Here is a 16,164-nt window from a genome sequence, read left to right as displayed (position 1 = left end):
TAATAAATGTTATTTGCAGTTAACAATTTTCTTTTTTCTTTATTACAATATTTATGGCAAGACTAGGTATATATATCTCATACTAATGATTGGGTAAACAAAAAGAAAAATTTATTTCAAAAAAATGACTATTATTTACTTGTTTTCTTCACGGTCTTGCAAATGTGTCCGCCACAAAATTATCTCTACGTTCATACGGGTAAGTTTTTAACGAATTGTATTTAAAAGATTAAAGTTAATGTTCTGAACCATATACATTAACATTTTAAACGAAATATCAAACAATTAAACACGAGCAAGGGTGCCCTTAAAGAAATAAGAAAATACTTCAAAGGTTGTTTATCTCCGAGCCAGTCAAATAGATTTGCATGATTCAAACAATTTATATCATTGTGAGATGGACCCTCTTTCAGTCCCTGTACGTGATTTGTGAATAAATTTCTTGTACATAGCAACATTTACCCGTCTTTTAATTTAATATAGACTATATAGTAACCTCTTTCATTATATACCTATGGTACAGTTAAAACTCGTTCTTCGTTACATCGCGTTTTGCTTAGTTAAAAGTAGTTCTATCTTAATGCTTATTTACTACTAGTTCTAACTAGAGAAAACGTTACGAGACGTAAGGAAAAAATATATCTCTAAACCACTCGAACTATTGAGGGCTCTTAAAAGCTATATTTCATAATATTTTAGAAAATAAATTTATTTTTATTTATTCATAATCATTTATAATATTTTTTTACAATGCGTTCGTTGCAATGTTACGTTCTAATGAACGAGTTTTGACATTTGGAAGATGAATTGTCTCTTTAAGCTAGTTATTTGGCAATTAGCTAAGTTGATAAGATGGAGATAGAATAAATTTTATATTATCAACTGACTTCAAAAAAGGAAGGTTATCAATTTGACTTTTATGTGATTTCAAAGCTGGTGCCTGTTACGTGATTCCGTTTAAATTTGATCTAGTTGTGACAATTTGAAGGCGATTTTTGTAAAAAAATATTATTGTCATATCAAATAATATTAAGATACTATAAGAGTTGTAAACTTTTCTAGATATCTCTCTCAATCAGAGGTAAGCCAGAGAAATTCAAATAATACGGAGTTCGATTTTGAAGGCTATTACAGATACGATAAGGTAAGAATTTGGTTGTAAATTAATCGTCTTAAATAAAATTATAACATTTTAAGATGTATACTATTTTTTATATAGAAATAGACGCATGTCCTAGCTCCGCGCGGATCAAGAGTTCTGTTTTATCCCAAGGGAACATTTAATCGGTATAAAAAGTATCGTACCACCCAGGTTAGCTCATACCCTATTTGTATACCAAATTTCATAAAAATCCCTTCAGTTGTTTCAGCGTGATTGACTGACAAACATCCAAACAAACAAACTTTCACATATACTGTTGTATGTTCCATCTGTTGTGATTATTATTTTTTCATAATATCTGCGATGAAAGCTATTCAAAAAATTAAATTTACAATACCTACAAATTTCACAAGTAAAAAAATAGAAAAAATACATTTCCAAGTACCATTTATAAATAACTAGCTGCGCCCCGCGGTTTCACCCGCGTAAGTCCGTATCCCGTAGGAATATCGGGATAAAAAGTTGCCTATATGTTTTTCCAGATGTCCAGCTGTATACGTAACAAATTTCATTGCAATCGGTTTAGTAGTTTTAGCATGAAAGTGCAACAAACACACACACACATCCTTACAAACTTTCGCATTTATAGTATTAGTTATTTAATAAAAATGATTTTCGCTATATCATCATGTTTTTGTTTTACAAGATTAAGTGTATATGATTAAATAATGAAAATATTCATTAAAAAATTGATTGGACGTAAAAACTAATCCGATCTTATGATAAGCGACAATAGTAAATAATTTTGATAAGGGCATTAGTAAATTATTATGCCTTGTCTTTAATCAGCATCTTAGATGTCTTGTGTCATATACATATATCGTGTATGTACTTTAAGTATACATGTAAAGCTAAATGCCTTTCCTTTAAAGTGGGCAATCCATTTGCAAATGACCTTACCCACCTGAAAATGTTCATGGACGGAGGTCGCAGGCCCACTAGTTCCATATGACATAAAAAAAGTTTTACTAAATCTTGGGTTTATAAATGAGTTGGTAAATGTTAAGATTTATAGAAAACAGGACGATTTTTCGAGACTTTCAAGATCAAGGTTGGACAAAAATTATAATCGAATTGAAAATAAAATCAAGATGAATCAATTCCAATGGTAAAATTCAAGAACATGGTATGAATATGAAAACTATGTTATAAAATGGCAATAAACTGTTTGTGCAATAATAGTAATATATATAATAACAAACTACACGACTTCTAAGTGTTTGATTTAATAAATTGCCTGGTAGAGATCGCTACCTAGGGATAAGACCGCCCTTTGCGAATTTAATTTAAGTTTTTTGTACGCCTGCTTATTTTTTGATTTTTTACGCAATAAAGAATTGTCATTCATTAATTCAAACAAATTTGAATTTGATTTTTATTTCAGATTTTAGATCACATGCGATCAATCGAGAGCGCTTACCAAAACTCAACAGAAATAGATGCGAAGTTAGTAATTGCTGGTGAGACTGATGAAGGCAGACCCCTCGTGTATTTGCGACTCGCAAATTATTCAAACACATCCAAACCAGTTATTATTATAGAAGGTGGTATTATACCACGGCAGTGGATAACTGTTCCAGCTGCTCTTAATATGGTTAATAAAGTGATTGACGATAGGAAGTTTTTAGAAAATTTTGTCTGGATTATTGTGCCTGTGGTGAATCCAGATGGATATGAATATACACACACGAATGTAAGTACGTTTTGTTTATATTTGGCTTTAATCGATTGAAAATGTAGGAAGAGGTCATCTTCTATTCTTAGTTTTTCGCCCGTGACCATCCTATCCAAGTGGACCAAGTCAAGCGCTACAACATTGCTAATAGAATCAACAATTTCCGATGTAAATCTCCAGCAGCAATTACATCACCTGCATGCATGAAATATATGAACGCGTTCAGAGTTTAGATTGAAATTTCATAAGCAGATCTTTGTTAACTGCGAGCTGTTTAAGTTTCCCTTTTCAAAACAGGCTCCGGGAACAAAGCATTATTGCGCTTGTTTTTATTTGTGCCGAGCGCTTAATCTCCTTTGAGAGCATAGTTAATCTTGAACGTTTAAAACCTTGCGGTGTTCTGATTTAATTGTTTTACTTCTGCTATGAAAAATTATACTAAGTGCTTGAATTTTATAAATGTTTTTTTTATAAAGTTCTGTATCCTTTGTGTTAGGGGTGAGATTTTACATATGTATCATTAAATAAATTTTATTTACTTTAAAATTGCCTGCAAAACCTTCAAGACATGTAACGTCTTATTCTGTCCGTGACCACGGTCGCTGCTAAGTCGAAACGTCGGGTTAAATAGTTTAATGAATAAATCACGTTTAAAATCCTTTAAAAATTTGTAACTTTTAATTGCCTGCAAAGTTGAGGATTATTGTTATGTATTTCCTTGGTCGATAATTTATTTTAAATTACAGTTAGAACTTATATCTCAATTTTGAAACATAATTCTTAATCTTTTATTTTCAGCTCCGTTTCTGGACAAAATCACGAAGCTTACGAAGCAACCTTGGCCACATTTGTCCAGGGGTGAATATCAACCGAAACTTCGACATCGGCTGGGCAGTTTCCGACTCTAGCAGTAGCCCTTGCAGTCACTTATACGCTGGCATCGAACCATTTTCGGAACCAGAAAGTAGATTCATACGTTCCTTGCTCGAAGAACATGGTCGTGGAATACAACTGTACATTTCCCTACAGAACACAGGAGGATTTGTATCGTACCCTTGGCAATATGAGAAAGCAGCAAGCGGCATGTTCCGCCAACATTATTTCCTAGCGAATGACATGGTTAACGCGATTGGTGCTGATTATAAAGCAGACGTAGGTTCTTTAGCATATGGAGACAGGGCGTCCGGTACTAGTGCAGATTATTTTAGTATAAACGAAATATTGTATGCGTTCAATATTGATATTGCGCCCAGAGGTGATAATGGTGTTGTATTTGCTGAAAGTGAAATTGGAGATGTTATTGATGAGGTCTGGCGGGCTGTTGAAGTTGCAGTTAGTAGTTTTATAGAATAAAACATAAGTAGACTTAATATGCATTTAATTTGTAAAATCTTTGTTATTACGTAACAACAAGCCTCATATTTTGAGTAAGAACGTTCTTATCAGAAGGTTCAAACGCTAAAGTTTAGATTTTTATAGAAGTGGAGTAAAGCTGAAATGATATTATTCTTGGTAAAAAATATAAACACGATAGAAAGGTAAGGACAAGAGCTTTTAAATCCTATAGACTAAGGTAAAGAGTGTGCCAAGTTGAAGAGGCATCCTACGTAAACAGATTTTGGGAATATTTTTGTATTAAAATAAGCTAATGTTTTGATGAAACGCTGGAATTTATGCCATGCCAATATGTGTCATATTTTTGTGTTTATTCAATGTACACACTATAATAAAACCAATGTCTGTCTGTCTATCATGCTTTCCCTACTATATCACAGACTTATATAGATGTAGCTGAATTAGATAATAAAAATAGTTGAATCTGATAGAAAAGAAGATTTTTTTTAAATATTATCGATTAATGATTGAATTTGGCGAAGAACCGTCGGTGGTTTTTTCCGCGGATAGCACGCGATGAATAGTTGTTTTAAAATATTTATAATTGAAAAATTCTTTTTTCTCTCTTATTTTTTTTTGTAGGCTTCTGTTTTTTCTGTTTGAACTGTTGTGTGTGTGTGTGTATGTCTGTGTCAAAATAAATGTTTTCTTTTGTTTTCTTTCTTTCTTTAAAAAAAGAAAGAAAATAATTTTTCTTAACACAAAAATAAAAATTATAAATAAAGTTTTCAATTAGGCATATAAATATTGTCTAGGTGTTTGTGCTAAAAAAGGACGCCACTTAGGACACCTGAGGCATCACGCATAGCACTGAATTTCAGTTACACCCTTCCAACTGCTCTATATAATTTATACCATCCAAGAATAACATACCTATATAACAGAATAAATAACTACTCAGTGGATTACTAGTGTACAAAATGCACAAATAGTCACATAATAGGCACATTATTAATATGAAAATATAATAGTTTTATAGATACATCTTTTGTATCGTTTATAATTAAATGAATTGCAAAAACTGCCATCACATGGCCATAGTCAAATCATTAAAACATCTACCTGACGCATAAAATACTGCTCAACGAAGCTATACACTAGCAAATTCGCGCCCAATTTCTCCAACAGTAATATTCATGCAGCAAAAGCGAAATAAGCCCAAATGAAAATAGCTGGAAGTTTTTAAATTATACGTGTCTAAAAGTTGATGGTCAAAGTTAAAACGCTCATAGCGATCAAGGGTTGAAACCACAAACTTTCAAAGTTAAATTAAGGTCGGCCAGTAGTTTAAAACAAGTCGAGATGTGAGCAGGATTATTTTAGTGGCTGCATGAAACGATTTTGTACTGTTGGATTTTCATTTTTGCGGTTGTGTTTGGACATTTGGGTTGTTGATAGATGGTTAAGATACAGGATGCTTCGAAGATAAATGTTATATACGCGATAGATTTTTGTTCAAGTACAATAATGAATGTTACTACTGCGATCATTTAAGTATACAGTGCATTACTATCTACTTATGTCAATAAATTTTATAGAATCACTTATAACTCACTTAAAAATTGTTCTGCCCCACTCTTATCATTTAGGGGTATGGAAAATAGATGTTGGCCGAATCTCAGACCTACCCAATATGCACACAACATTTCATAAGAATCGGTCCAGCTGTTTTGGAGGAGAATGGGAAAGAATATTGTGACACGATAATTTTATAGATTTGATATAGTAAAATAACATTTTAATAAGTTCCTTGTATAGATTTAAACTTTGATCTTAAATCCATCTTAGTAAGAGAGTAATCTAGTAGAAAAACTATAATATATGCAGTTTCCTTTACATTTTCACTAAAATCAACACCTTTTACTAAAACGCTGTAAAGAAATTTATTCCCCTATCTATCAAGCTGGTGCCTTTTTATAAAATAAGATTTTCTTAAAAGGGCAAGAATCAAATTGCAATATTGGACTATCAATCTTCACCTCTATAAAAGGGTCTCATAAAATACCTTATTGTTATACTATCTCGGTTAGGTCCATTAACTGTGGTTTATATATTTAAGCAATGTGTAACCATGATATTTGAAATTATAAATAATGACATACGGACATTTCAGGGTTTTGATAACAAATGACAAATGGTGCATTTCCAGTCACCAATCCTTTCCTTACCTTCCTGAATAATGCTTTTTAAAGCAAACAGTATTACTATTAAAATTTTCTCATTTTCTACAAATATTGTCGAACACGACAAAATAAGAGAAATACTCCTCTCTTAAGGCTTTAGAAACATGTTATTTCGACGCATATAAGTATATAATACATAAGTACGCTGTCACGTAGTCCGTCCACTCGAAGGCTTTATTTTGTTCTGCACCTTGGACTGCGTAAGGCTGCGGTTACAATGTCATTATCATTTTTTATCTATTGTATTATATGCCAGAAACGATTAGATCAAATGAAAGGAAAATTGTAGTAAAAAAGTCATAACAACAACAACAAAGGAGCAACGCAAGAAAATTATTAGTATATTATACTGTCAGTAGTGAAAATAGTGCGATATTAGTAAGGATATATATATCCTAGGATAGGTATCCTAACTAATATTGCAAATGCAAAAGTAACTTTGTCTAGCTGTGTTTTTACGCCTAAACCATGGCACCGATTATAAACAAAAATTATAAACAAACAGTTTAAGGCCCGAGAAAGTATTTTATGTAGATAGTTTTAATCGCCGATGTCCTATAAGATTATATGGGAGGGGGAAAAAGATAGTGATAAATATAGTGAAATGTGAGAATCCTGTTTCGATATTTATCAACAGGATTTAAAAAAACACTTATAAATAAATGTCTATCTAAACCCAAATCCTTCACATTCCTTTGGCAACGACTTGGACTGATAGTCTATAGGCTAAATTATCGATTATTTTATTATGCTACGCTATGAGCGTGGAATATCATACGATATTTATTCCCACCACAGGGACACATACTGTTCACAACGGAAAACAAATTCGGGATATAAATAATATTTCGATGTAGAATTCTCAAAATATAAACATCTCTAATTCCTAGACAAAGGTGTGCTAGTAAAAAAACAAAAGAAAAATGCTCGAACAGTGAGTCCTAGCTTAAAACAGAAGCGAATTTCACAAATTCCACTTAATATTGGCTACCTGTTGAGAAAAACAATAAACGTAATGTCGGTTCTACGAAATATGCTCTGTCGAATGAAACTGCTTTGTATGCATTGCGGTATTTCACTAAATACGTTATAAGTAGCTGACGACTGTTAAGATTAGTTGGGGCAAGATAAATAATTTTACTCTCTTCGACTGGGTTACGATGAGATTGTTAAAAAACTTCTGCTTCCTATTTTATTATGCATTATTATATTAGTATCAATTTATACTTATCTAGTGTCACATAGAATATAGAACTCAGATCATGTGCGTAGCTAATAGTGAAAGAATTTCAGAAATCGGTCATCTGTTCCTGAGATTACCGTCAAAAAACAAACAATCATTTCGACTTTGTATTATAACTTATTAGTAATGATAATATTTATTTTAAAGAGATATTTGATTGTTTCTTAGAAATTAACTCAAAATACTCTATTGATTAAAAAGTGTAAAATATACAACTACGTCATAATAAAAATGAATATGTTTTTGTACATTCAACGTCCGCCCGTTCGAATGGGCTTGACCGGCTAACATTTTACATTTTAAAGTCAATTTAAACGTACGTTTTGTTCCATCCATCCATTTTGGTTGCGGTTTCAGAATGCCACGTCTGTTGAGATATTTCGTTGTTATGTTTGGTGGAAATACTTATTGAGTTCTCACTGAAATCTCTCCTCCTATCCTCTTCTCTTATCCTCTCTTCATATCAGGATCTCAATCAATATTTTCATAAACAATACTAAAAATGAAGTTTTCGTAACATTTTATGGATGTATTTTAAAATTTCAATTAACACTTGTAATTTAGTTTCTAATCAACTAATGTAAAAGCGATAAATGCAGAGATATACACACAATTTAAGAAAACAGATACTAAAATTAAGAAGAGGATTTTAAAATAATCAACATTTGCATCGGTTATTCGATTTTTATCGTTCATTTTAATCCAATAAGATCACAGATCGTTCGGACTAACACTGAAAACCGAAATAAACGTTCATTCCTTCCATTTCCCGGTATTTGTTCGGGAAATGCTGAATTCAATTACGGGATTGGTACTTTGGAAAAACATTAGCCAATTGTTTTAGGAAATGCATCGGCAATCTGAATTCATTGAGAATTCTTTTCACTCCGCCACTTAAATACTAAGAGGGGCTTAGACGTGAGCTATTCTTTATGGATATTTTATTCACTGAATAGTGGGGTTGTGATATTCCTGTGATAAAAAGGAATAAGAATACATGATTTTGTATTGAGTAAATAATGTTAGACAAGTGTTAAGCTCTATGCCTTCAAAAGTCTGAAGCACATCAACCGAACGAAGCGTTCAGTCCACAGAATATTTTAATTTGTATAATTACTAGAATATATTCTCCAAGACAAAATGCGCTTCCTATAGAAATGACAATTATATAATAACTTCTAAGATCTATCATCTTTTGTAGTTTTGATCTATTATCTTGTTATGACTACACTAGATAGGATAATTCTTTTGAGAAAATGAAGAAGTGTACACATTATTGAGTCAAAAATGTTGATTTAATCGAGCATTTTTATTTTTTAAAACATCCTAAATTGTAGCAGCACGTCTAGCACCAGCAACTATGCCCTCCCACGTCTCTCGCACAACTGGGTCAATATATGCAGGGTCCATGAAAAACCCTCCGTAGAAACCGTGCAGTTCGATTTTAAAGGTTAGAGGAACGCCGATCTTGTGCGCGTAATCTGTCGCCATCCCTGACGCTCTGAAGCCTCGGGTAAGAGCTTCGTTACCAACGGAATACCCCAAGGGGAACATACCAGTTGCATATTTGTTCATTGCATCTGCCATGGCCACTCCAACCGCATGCAGACCAAGCGCTTGGTTCGATAAGGAACCGTCGTGACCCCAGGGGTACAGGATCATGGAACCAAAGGTATGGATGGAGATGTACATCTTGAGTCTGTTGAGGTGCTGGTGGAATACATTCCGAAGCATTCGCGCTTCTACTTCAGAGAAGGTTCTGTTGCCAGGGTACACGAAGGAGCAGGGCTCATTGCTGGTGCCGACGGTGTTCCAGAAGAAATCAAAGTTTCTGTCGATGTCAACGCCGATGCAGACCGGGCTGAGTGGTGTGTTGTCGTTTGAACGGTTCTTGTGCCAGGCTGCGTTCTGTAATGTAAATTGAATGTTATAATAATGAAAGGTACAATTTCTTGCGGTATTGGCTCAGTGGTGAGAACCTCGGACATCAAAATCGATAAGTCGGGATTGAGACCGGGCGAGTGTGCAGGAAATAAACTGATTTTTCAATTTATCTGAACATGTGGATAACACGACCACCGCTTAAAACGGTGAAGGAAAACATCGTGAGGAAACCGGCAAGTCCGGTCCAAGAATCAAAAGTTCGAGGACATGTGAAATCTGCCAAACCGCACTTGGCCAGCGTGATGGATTATGGCCCTAACCCTCATAGGAAGCTTGTGTCCAAGCAGTGGGAACATATATGGGCTGATGATGACAATATCTTTATTAATGAAACTGCGTAAAAACGGTAAAAAATGACGAATTGAAACTGTATCATATGACAGAAATAGACCTAAGTAATTGCATTGTACGTGTTTAAATACCATTTTGTTTTAATAGTGTTAAGCTTCGAAACGTTTAGATTTTTTACAGGTAAGCAATTAATAAGAAGTTCTTTTTATATTTTATGTACAACCCTTCAAAAGTTTAATTATACTTTATTTTTATTATTTAGTTTATGTTTACTTTTATTATACTTTAGTTTTTTATTACCCCTGTAGTACATTTAAAGTATTTTAATGAAGATGGTGTGTTTGCAATGTTTTATATATATTTCGAATAATGACGGTAGCAATGTATAATCGCCTCTGCTTCGCCCGTAGTACATATATAGCCTACTACAAGAGAATTTTATATATTAGATGTTACTCATTGAATTGAGCGAATTGAAGCGGCAACTTTGTAATGATGAAAAAATTTTTGTAATCGGTCAAGCAGTTTTGACGTGAAAACGTTACAGTCATACAAAAGTACTGTTCCCTCTTTATAATATTAGTGTAGAATATGTTATTGTATTTATATAGTAATTCCATAGGAATATTGAGATAAAAAGTTGCCTATATAGTATTGTTCCAGTTGTCTAGCTATCTGAAGCTTACAGTCGATTCAGTTGACGCCTTCGTCATTTTATTCCAAACTAGCTGCGCCCCGCGGTTTCACCCGCGTACGTCCGTATCTCATAAAAATATCGGAATAAGAAGTTGCCTATATGTTATTCCAGTTGTCCAGCTGTCTACGTACCAAATTCCATTGCAATCGGTTCAGTAGTTTTTGCGTGAAAGAGCAACAAACACACACACATCCTTAGAAACTTTCGCATTTATGATATCAGTAGGATTAGTAGGATATTCTTACCATGGTATACGAGTGATGATAGCCATCTGGATTGACCATGGGCATCAGAATCCAATCGAATTTGTCCAAAAGGTCAGGTTCTGTAATATCCTCCACTAATTTATGAATGGCATACGTCACAGGTGGTATGGATAACCACTCTCTACCATGGAAACCGCCATCTATGAATATGATGGGTTTCCTTCTATCCTCGAAATTTGTGGTAGATATCTTGAGCATCCTGATTTGGCGACCGCGAAACGAATTTGAGGGTATTTCCAGTTTGGCTATGTGTGGATAGGTGCGGGCTATTTCATCCATGTACCATTCGATCTGAAAACACATCATTGTTTTTGGTTTATCGATTCATGAACAATGAAATGAGAAAGAAAAGAACGAAAATGAAAAGAAATACTGTTTATTTAACACCACATAAATCAGCGTGGTGGTAAAAAGGGTAACTACTCAGCATGTGCTACGCGTAATGCGCAGCGCTGATTTTCAGTAGTCCATGTTTCGAATAGTAATTTGTCTATACTAATATTGTAAAGCTGAAGAGTTTGTTTGAACGCACTGATCTCAGGAACTGCTGGTCCGGTTTGAAAAATTCTTTCAGTGTTAGATAGCCCATTTATTAAGGAAGGCTTTAGGCTACATATTATGTACCTCGGGCAAATCCGGAGTGAACCGCTAATATTATACGTTTTTTTTTGTTAGTTATTAAAGTAATAAAGCCATGTCATTGATTGTTTTTGAATTTTTTTAATAGGTAAGAGAGCATGTCTTACGTGCAGCTCTAATAAGTGATAATCAGAAGTCATTTCGACTCCGATAAAATACATCCATTAATTCAGAATTCTCCTACATGTATATGGGAACATAGTCTTTTAGTGCAATTTCCGTAGATTTTGTAGAAGTTTGGGTTTCGAAGATAAACCGTAAAGTGTCATTTTAATTAAATTTTAATAACTTTTTAATATGAAATGGGTAAAAATGAGAATATAATGCTAGCTAGCTAGCACTAGCTGTTCGCCTCGGCTTCGCCCGTGGTAAATAAGTTTAAGCATTTTACCAGAGTAAAAAGTATCCTATAGCAGTCGGGAATAATTTCGCTTTCTTTTGGTGAAAGAAATTTAAAAATTGGACCAGTAGTTTCGGAGCCTTTAGGGTACAAACAAACAAAAAAATCTTTTCCTCTTTATTATATTTGTATAGATGTGCTAATCTAATCTATCTCTGTGCTAAATTTCGTAGAGATCAGATCAGCTGTTTTAGCATGAAAAAGTGACAAATTTCCATCCATCTCAATTCTAGTAACAGTTTTACTGAAAAACTACTTACTTCAGCTGTGGCGAGGTATCTGTGATACGGTATAAGACTATCAATCCGCGAGGTTGCATTCGTTTTCATCATTTTATGTTCATCTTCTAAAAGTTGACTGAAATTTAAAGATAATTTCATTTATTGCAACTAGTATTGATATTGAAGAAAATAACGTACATATTTCAGTGAATTGGGAGTTTTATATTCCCAAAATAAAAACAGTAAAACAAAAATCATTTGATTAGGTCCACCCGTTCCGGAGGAATAATGTTAGTACCATTGTGATACGAGAATTTGATATAAGATTTATAAATCTCATTTATTAGGAATTGCTATTTATAATGATTGACAAACTGTCTTCAGTTTTTTTTTGCATTTTTACCAAAATTAACTATATAAATATTTCAAATTTTTTTGACGTGACAACGTCTTAAATTAGGTTGCGGCTAGGAGTCACTCATGAAAAAGTGTAACGCCCGGTAACGTTACGATGAGTCACCGAACTATGATCGGTCCGCCGCGCGCGCAGCACTAGAGAATTAGGCGCATTGAATCGGCGCGTGCTTGTGTCTCTGTCTCTGTCTTTTTAGTAAACAAAATATATTTTCTATAGTTAAAATTTGTGCAATTCTTATTTTCATTCAATTTAATAATATTCATATCAATAAATATTCTACCGAGAAAAAGACGTTGTCACGTAAAATCTTCGCCCGTAAAACCGACTTTACAGGCAACCATTTTTTTTATGGCAGGGCAAGCAATGGAGCAGGTGGGCCACCTGATGTTAAATGGTCACAAGTGCTTGATTGTGAAATTGATTGTGAAATCATACCTTTTAACATCATTCGCGTGTATCCGATAGTCAATGTTCAAATCTTCGAGATTCTCCAAAAAGGTCTCTTGTTTCGTGGGATCTACTATAACGATGCCTTCATGGTGCACAGATGCATGACTGAAATAGTCTAGATCCAATTCTTGGATTAGGTTGCCTAGCGCTTGTAATTTGTGGAATGTGGACGGACGTACGAAGTACGACTTCCATCTGAAAAAGAGTATCAGTGTATGTTATTAACATGAAATATATGTATTTTTTTGATTATGTGGTTTTATATATCTTATTATGTCTATCTGTATTTTCTTCACGCGTAAACCGCTGAACGGGTTTGGATAAAGTTTGGTACTAGATAGTTTAAGGCCATTAAAAAGAAATTGGATAGTTTTTATCCCCGGAGACTGTCTGTTCTTTTGTGATTATGCGGGCGTAGCCGCGGTCGGAAAGCTAGTTTATAATAATTCATCATACAGATCAAGGTTGGTAGGTAATAATTTAGGTTAGTTCCTCAGGAATTGGCTAAGAAAAATCAATAGTTGCTTTTGTCACTAGATCTAAGATATTAAGATTATATGTATATATTAGATGTTATATGTATACTAGCTGCGCCCCGCGGTTTCACCCGCGTAAGTCCGCATCCCGTAGGAATATCGGGATAAAAAATAGATGTTGGCCGATTCTCAGACCTACCCAATATGCTTACCAAATTTCAGAGGAATCGGTCAAGCCGTTTCGGAGGAGTATGGCAACGAAAACTGTGACACGAGAATTTTATATATATAGAAGATAGATATTACATTTATAAAATCATTCATGGTATTTATTACAAATGCAAATTAGAAGAACATTTAACGATTAACGATATATTTATAGGAGGCCCGTTTCCTTTTCCTCACCCTTCCCAGTCTATTTCTTTTTCAATCCTTTCCTTATCCCTTTCCCCTTTAAAGCGAGTAGAGCATTCACGAGGCACTATCTCTGCGAATGTTCATGGGCGGTGGTGATCTCTTACCATCAGGCGAACCATTATATCAGTTGCCCGATATGGCGAAAAAACTTTATTTGGAATCCACATACAGATACATACTATTATGTTCATTAATTGTGTTCACATTGACTAACAATAGACTAATTCCAACAGAATACTATTTAAGATTATTTTTTTGTATCTTTATATAAATGTACCGAAATAATATAGATATTAAATCGAATAGCGCTTTTATTTAATCTAATCGACTAAGGATTGTGATAAAACCAACATGACAGCTCGCACTTGGCCAACGTGGTGGATTATAACCTAAAACCTCATATAACCTAAATCAGTGAAAACAATTTATATGACGAATGAAAAAAACATAATTATTAAAAAAAAAAAACTTTCACAATGTTAGAACTAGAATAAATAACGAGCAACAAGCTTTTGAAATAAATAATAATCACCCAAATCGGTTTACCCAGTAAAACGATAACAAACAAAAAAACAAATAGTCGAGCTGAATTGTTACTTTTGTGAAGTCGGTTATAAACAACAACCGCAGTTGTGTTTTAAAAAATATAGATAACAGATGTACAAACCCATTAAATTCTTCATATTTAGCAAACGCTGATACAAACAAAGAAAAATATATTAACGCCTTCATCATACAATATTTTCTAAGATACTGCGTAAATATAAGTTTGGTCATAATTATGATAATGATTAAACAAATTAAAGATTAAATATGTATCCCTGATAATCATGGAATAAAGCTTGATGTATTATCGTCATGAAAATAATTACGATTAAATAAGTAAACACTAATATGTTTCACTAGCGGTCCGCCCCGGCTTCGCTCGTACATATATAACCTATAGCCTTCAATAAATGGGCTATCTAACACTGAAAGAATTTTCCAAATTGAATCAGTAGTTCCTGAGATTAGTGCAAACAAACTCTTCAGCTTTATAATATTAGTATACATAAAAAAATACCTACAGATGCACATAGAACATACCTTTTCACATTTTGAAGGTCGGTTAAAAACGAAAACCTCCGACAGCTCGCAATATGCATCTGACATTTGCGAAAAGCACATTTCGACTTAATACATACGCTCTGTTATATATTATTATTATTATAATTTAATGAAATTATACGTTAAATTTACATTTAGAAATTAAAGACTTTTTAATTATACATTTAGAAATTAAAGACTTTTTAACTGATTTTAAAAATGATTCATTCATTATATTATTAACCCGACGTTTCGAACACTTTACAGCGAGCGTGGTCACGGGGAGACTGAGATGTTACTTGTCTTGAAGGTCATATAAAAATTGCTGTTTGCGAACTACCTCCACCAATTTCTCCGCAGTTGGTATGTAGAGTATTTTTTCGGATGTTGGCAGTATTGGCTGATAGTGTCTTCTAGTCTTTTGGTTAAGTTCTGAATAACAGGTCTTGGAAAAAAATTATTTTCTCTGGTGAGGATTTGTTTGTGGCGATACAATATTACTAGTTAGATTATGATATAACGGTTTTTATAATCTTACAATGACATATACGTAAATTTGAATGTAGAATGAGATTAATTATATGCCCTGGATTCTTGCTTTATCCCAAGGGAACATTTAATCGGGATAAAAAGTATTCTATCACCCAAGTCAGCTCATAACCTCTGTATACCAAATTTCAAAAAATGCCTTGTATAGTGTCAGTGTTATTGATAGACAAACATCCAAACAATAAAACTTTCACAAATGTGGTAATATTAGCGTGAAGTGTGATCCATCTATGGCATTTAGTAAGAGGTAATTATTGTAATTTTACAAATGGATACTCCAATATTATTTATTAGTATTGACATTGATAAAATTGTTGAATGGTGTTATTTGTAGTACGTTTGAATACCATAAATAGTTTTGCCATGGCTTGCAATGTAAGCGTAATGTATGTTAACAATTTTAAGGATTTTTACACCTTTGGTTCATTAAAGATAATTTTTAAATAATATAAACTTATATAAGAAAACTCCGTCTTTCTACCACCGCTCATGAACATTTGGAGAGGCGTAATGTCGTTTGCAGACCATACGCCTCTACAAATGTATTGCTGACTTTAAATTGGGCAGGGATTAAAAAAGGATTGATGAGAGAAATAAAGGAAACTACGGGGAAGGGTAAAGAAAGGGATATGGACCTTCAGCTCCCCCACTC

The 16,164-nt window shown here is 33.5% G+C and overlaps 2 protein-coding genes across 2 annotated transcripts in view; one reads left to right on the top strand and one right to left on the bottom strand.

Moving 5' to 3' along the window:
• The window catches only part of LOC119837289 (carboxypeptidase B-like), an 11,826-nt gene extending 7,881 nt beyond the window's left edge, over window positions 1–3,945 (top strand). Inside the window, exon 7 of the mRNA XM_038362806.1 lies at window positions 3,771–3,945. Coding sequence (XP_038218734.1) covers window positions 3,771–3,945 — 175 coding nt within the window. The remainder of the gene's footprint in view (window positions 1–3,770) is intronic.
• A 5,039-nt stretch (window positions 3,946–8,984) lies between these two features.
• On the bottom strand, window positions 8,985–15,022 carry LOC119837288 (carboxypeptidase B-like). The gene is made up of 5 exons (XM_038362805.1): window positions 14,964–15,022; window positions 12,970–13,179; window positions 12,156–12,252; window positions 10,836–11,147; window positions 8,985–9,566 (listed from the first exon to the last, which is right to left on the bottom strand). Exons 1-5 carry the CDS (start codon window positions 15,020–15,022, stop codon window positions 8,985–8,987), a joined length of 1,260 nt encoding a protein of 419 aa, XP_038218733.1.
• Window positions 15,023–16,164: the final 1,142 nt, after the last annotated feature.

This window comes from Zerene cesonia, chromosome 27 (assembly GCF_012273895.1).
Source record: "Zerene cesonia ecotype Mississippi chromosome 27, Zerene_cesonia_1.1, whole genome shotgun sequence".
NCBI classification, from domain to species: Eukaryota; Metazoa; Arthropoda; class Insecta; order Lepidoptera; family Pieridae; genus Zerene; species Zerene cesonia.
The sequence above is the reverse complement of the archived record's forward strand: the minus strand, read 5'-3'. Positions and strand labels throughout refer to the sequence as shown.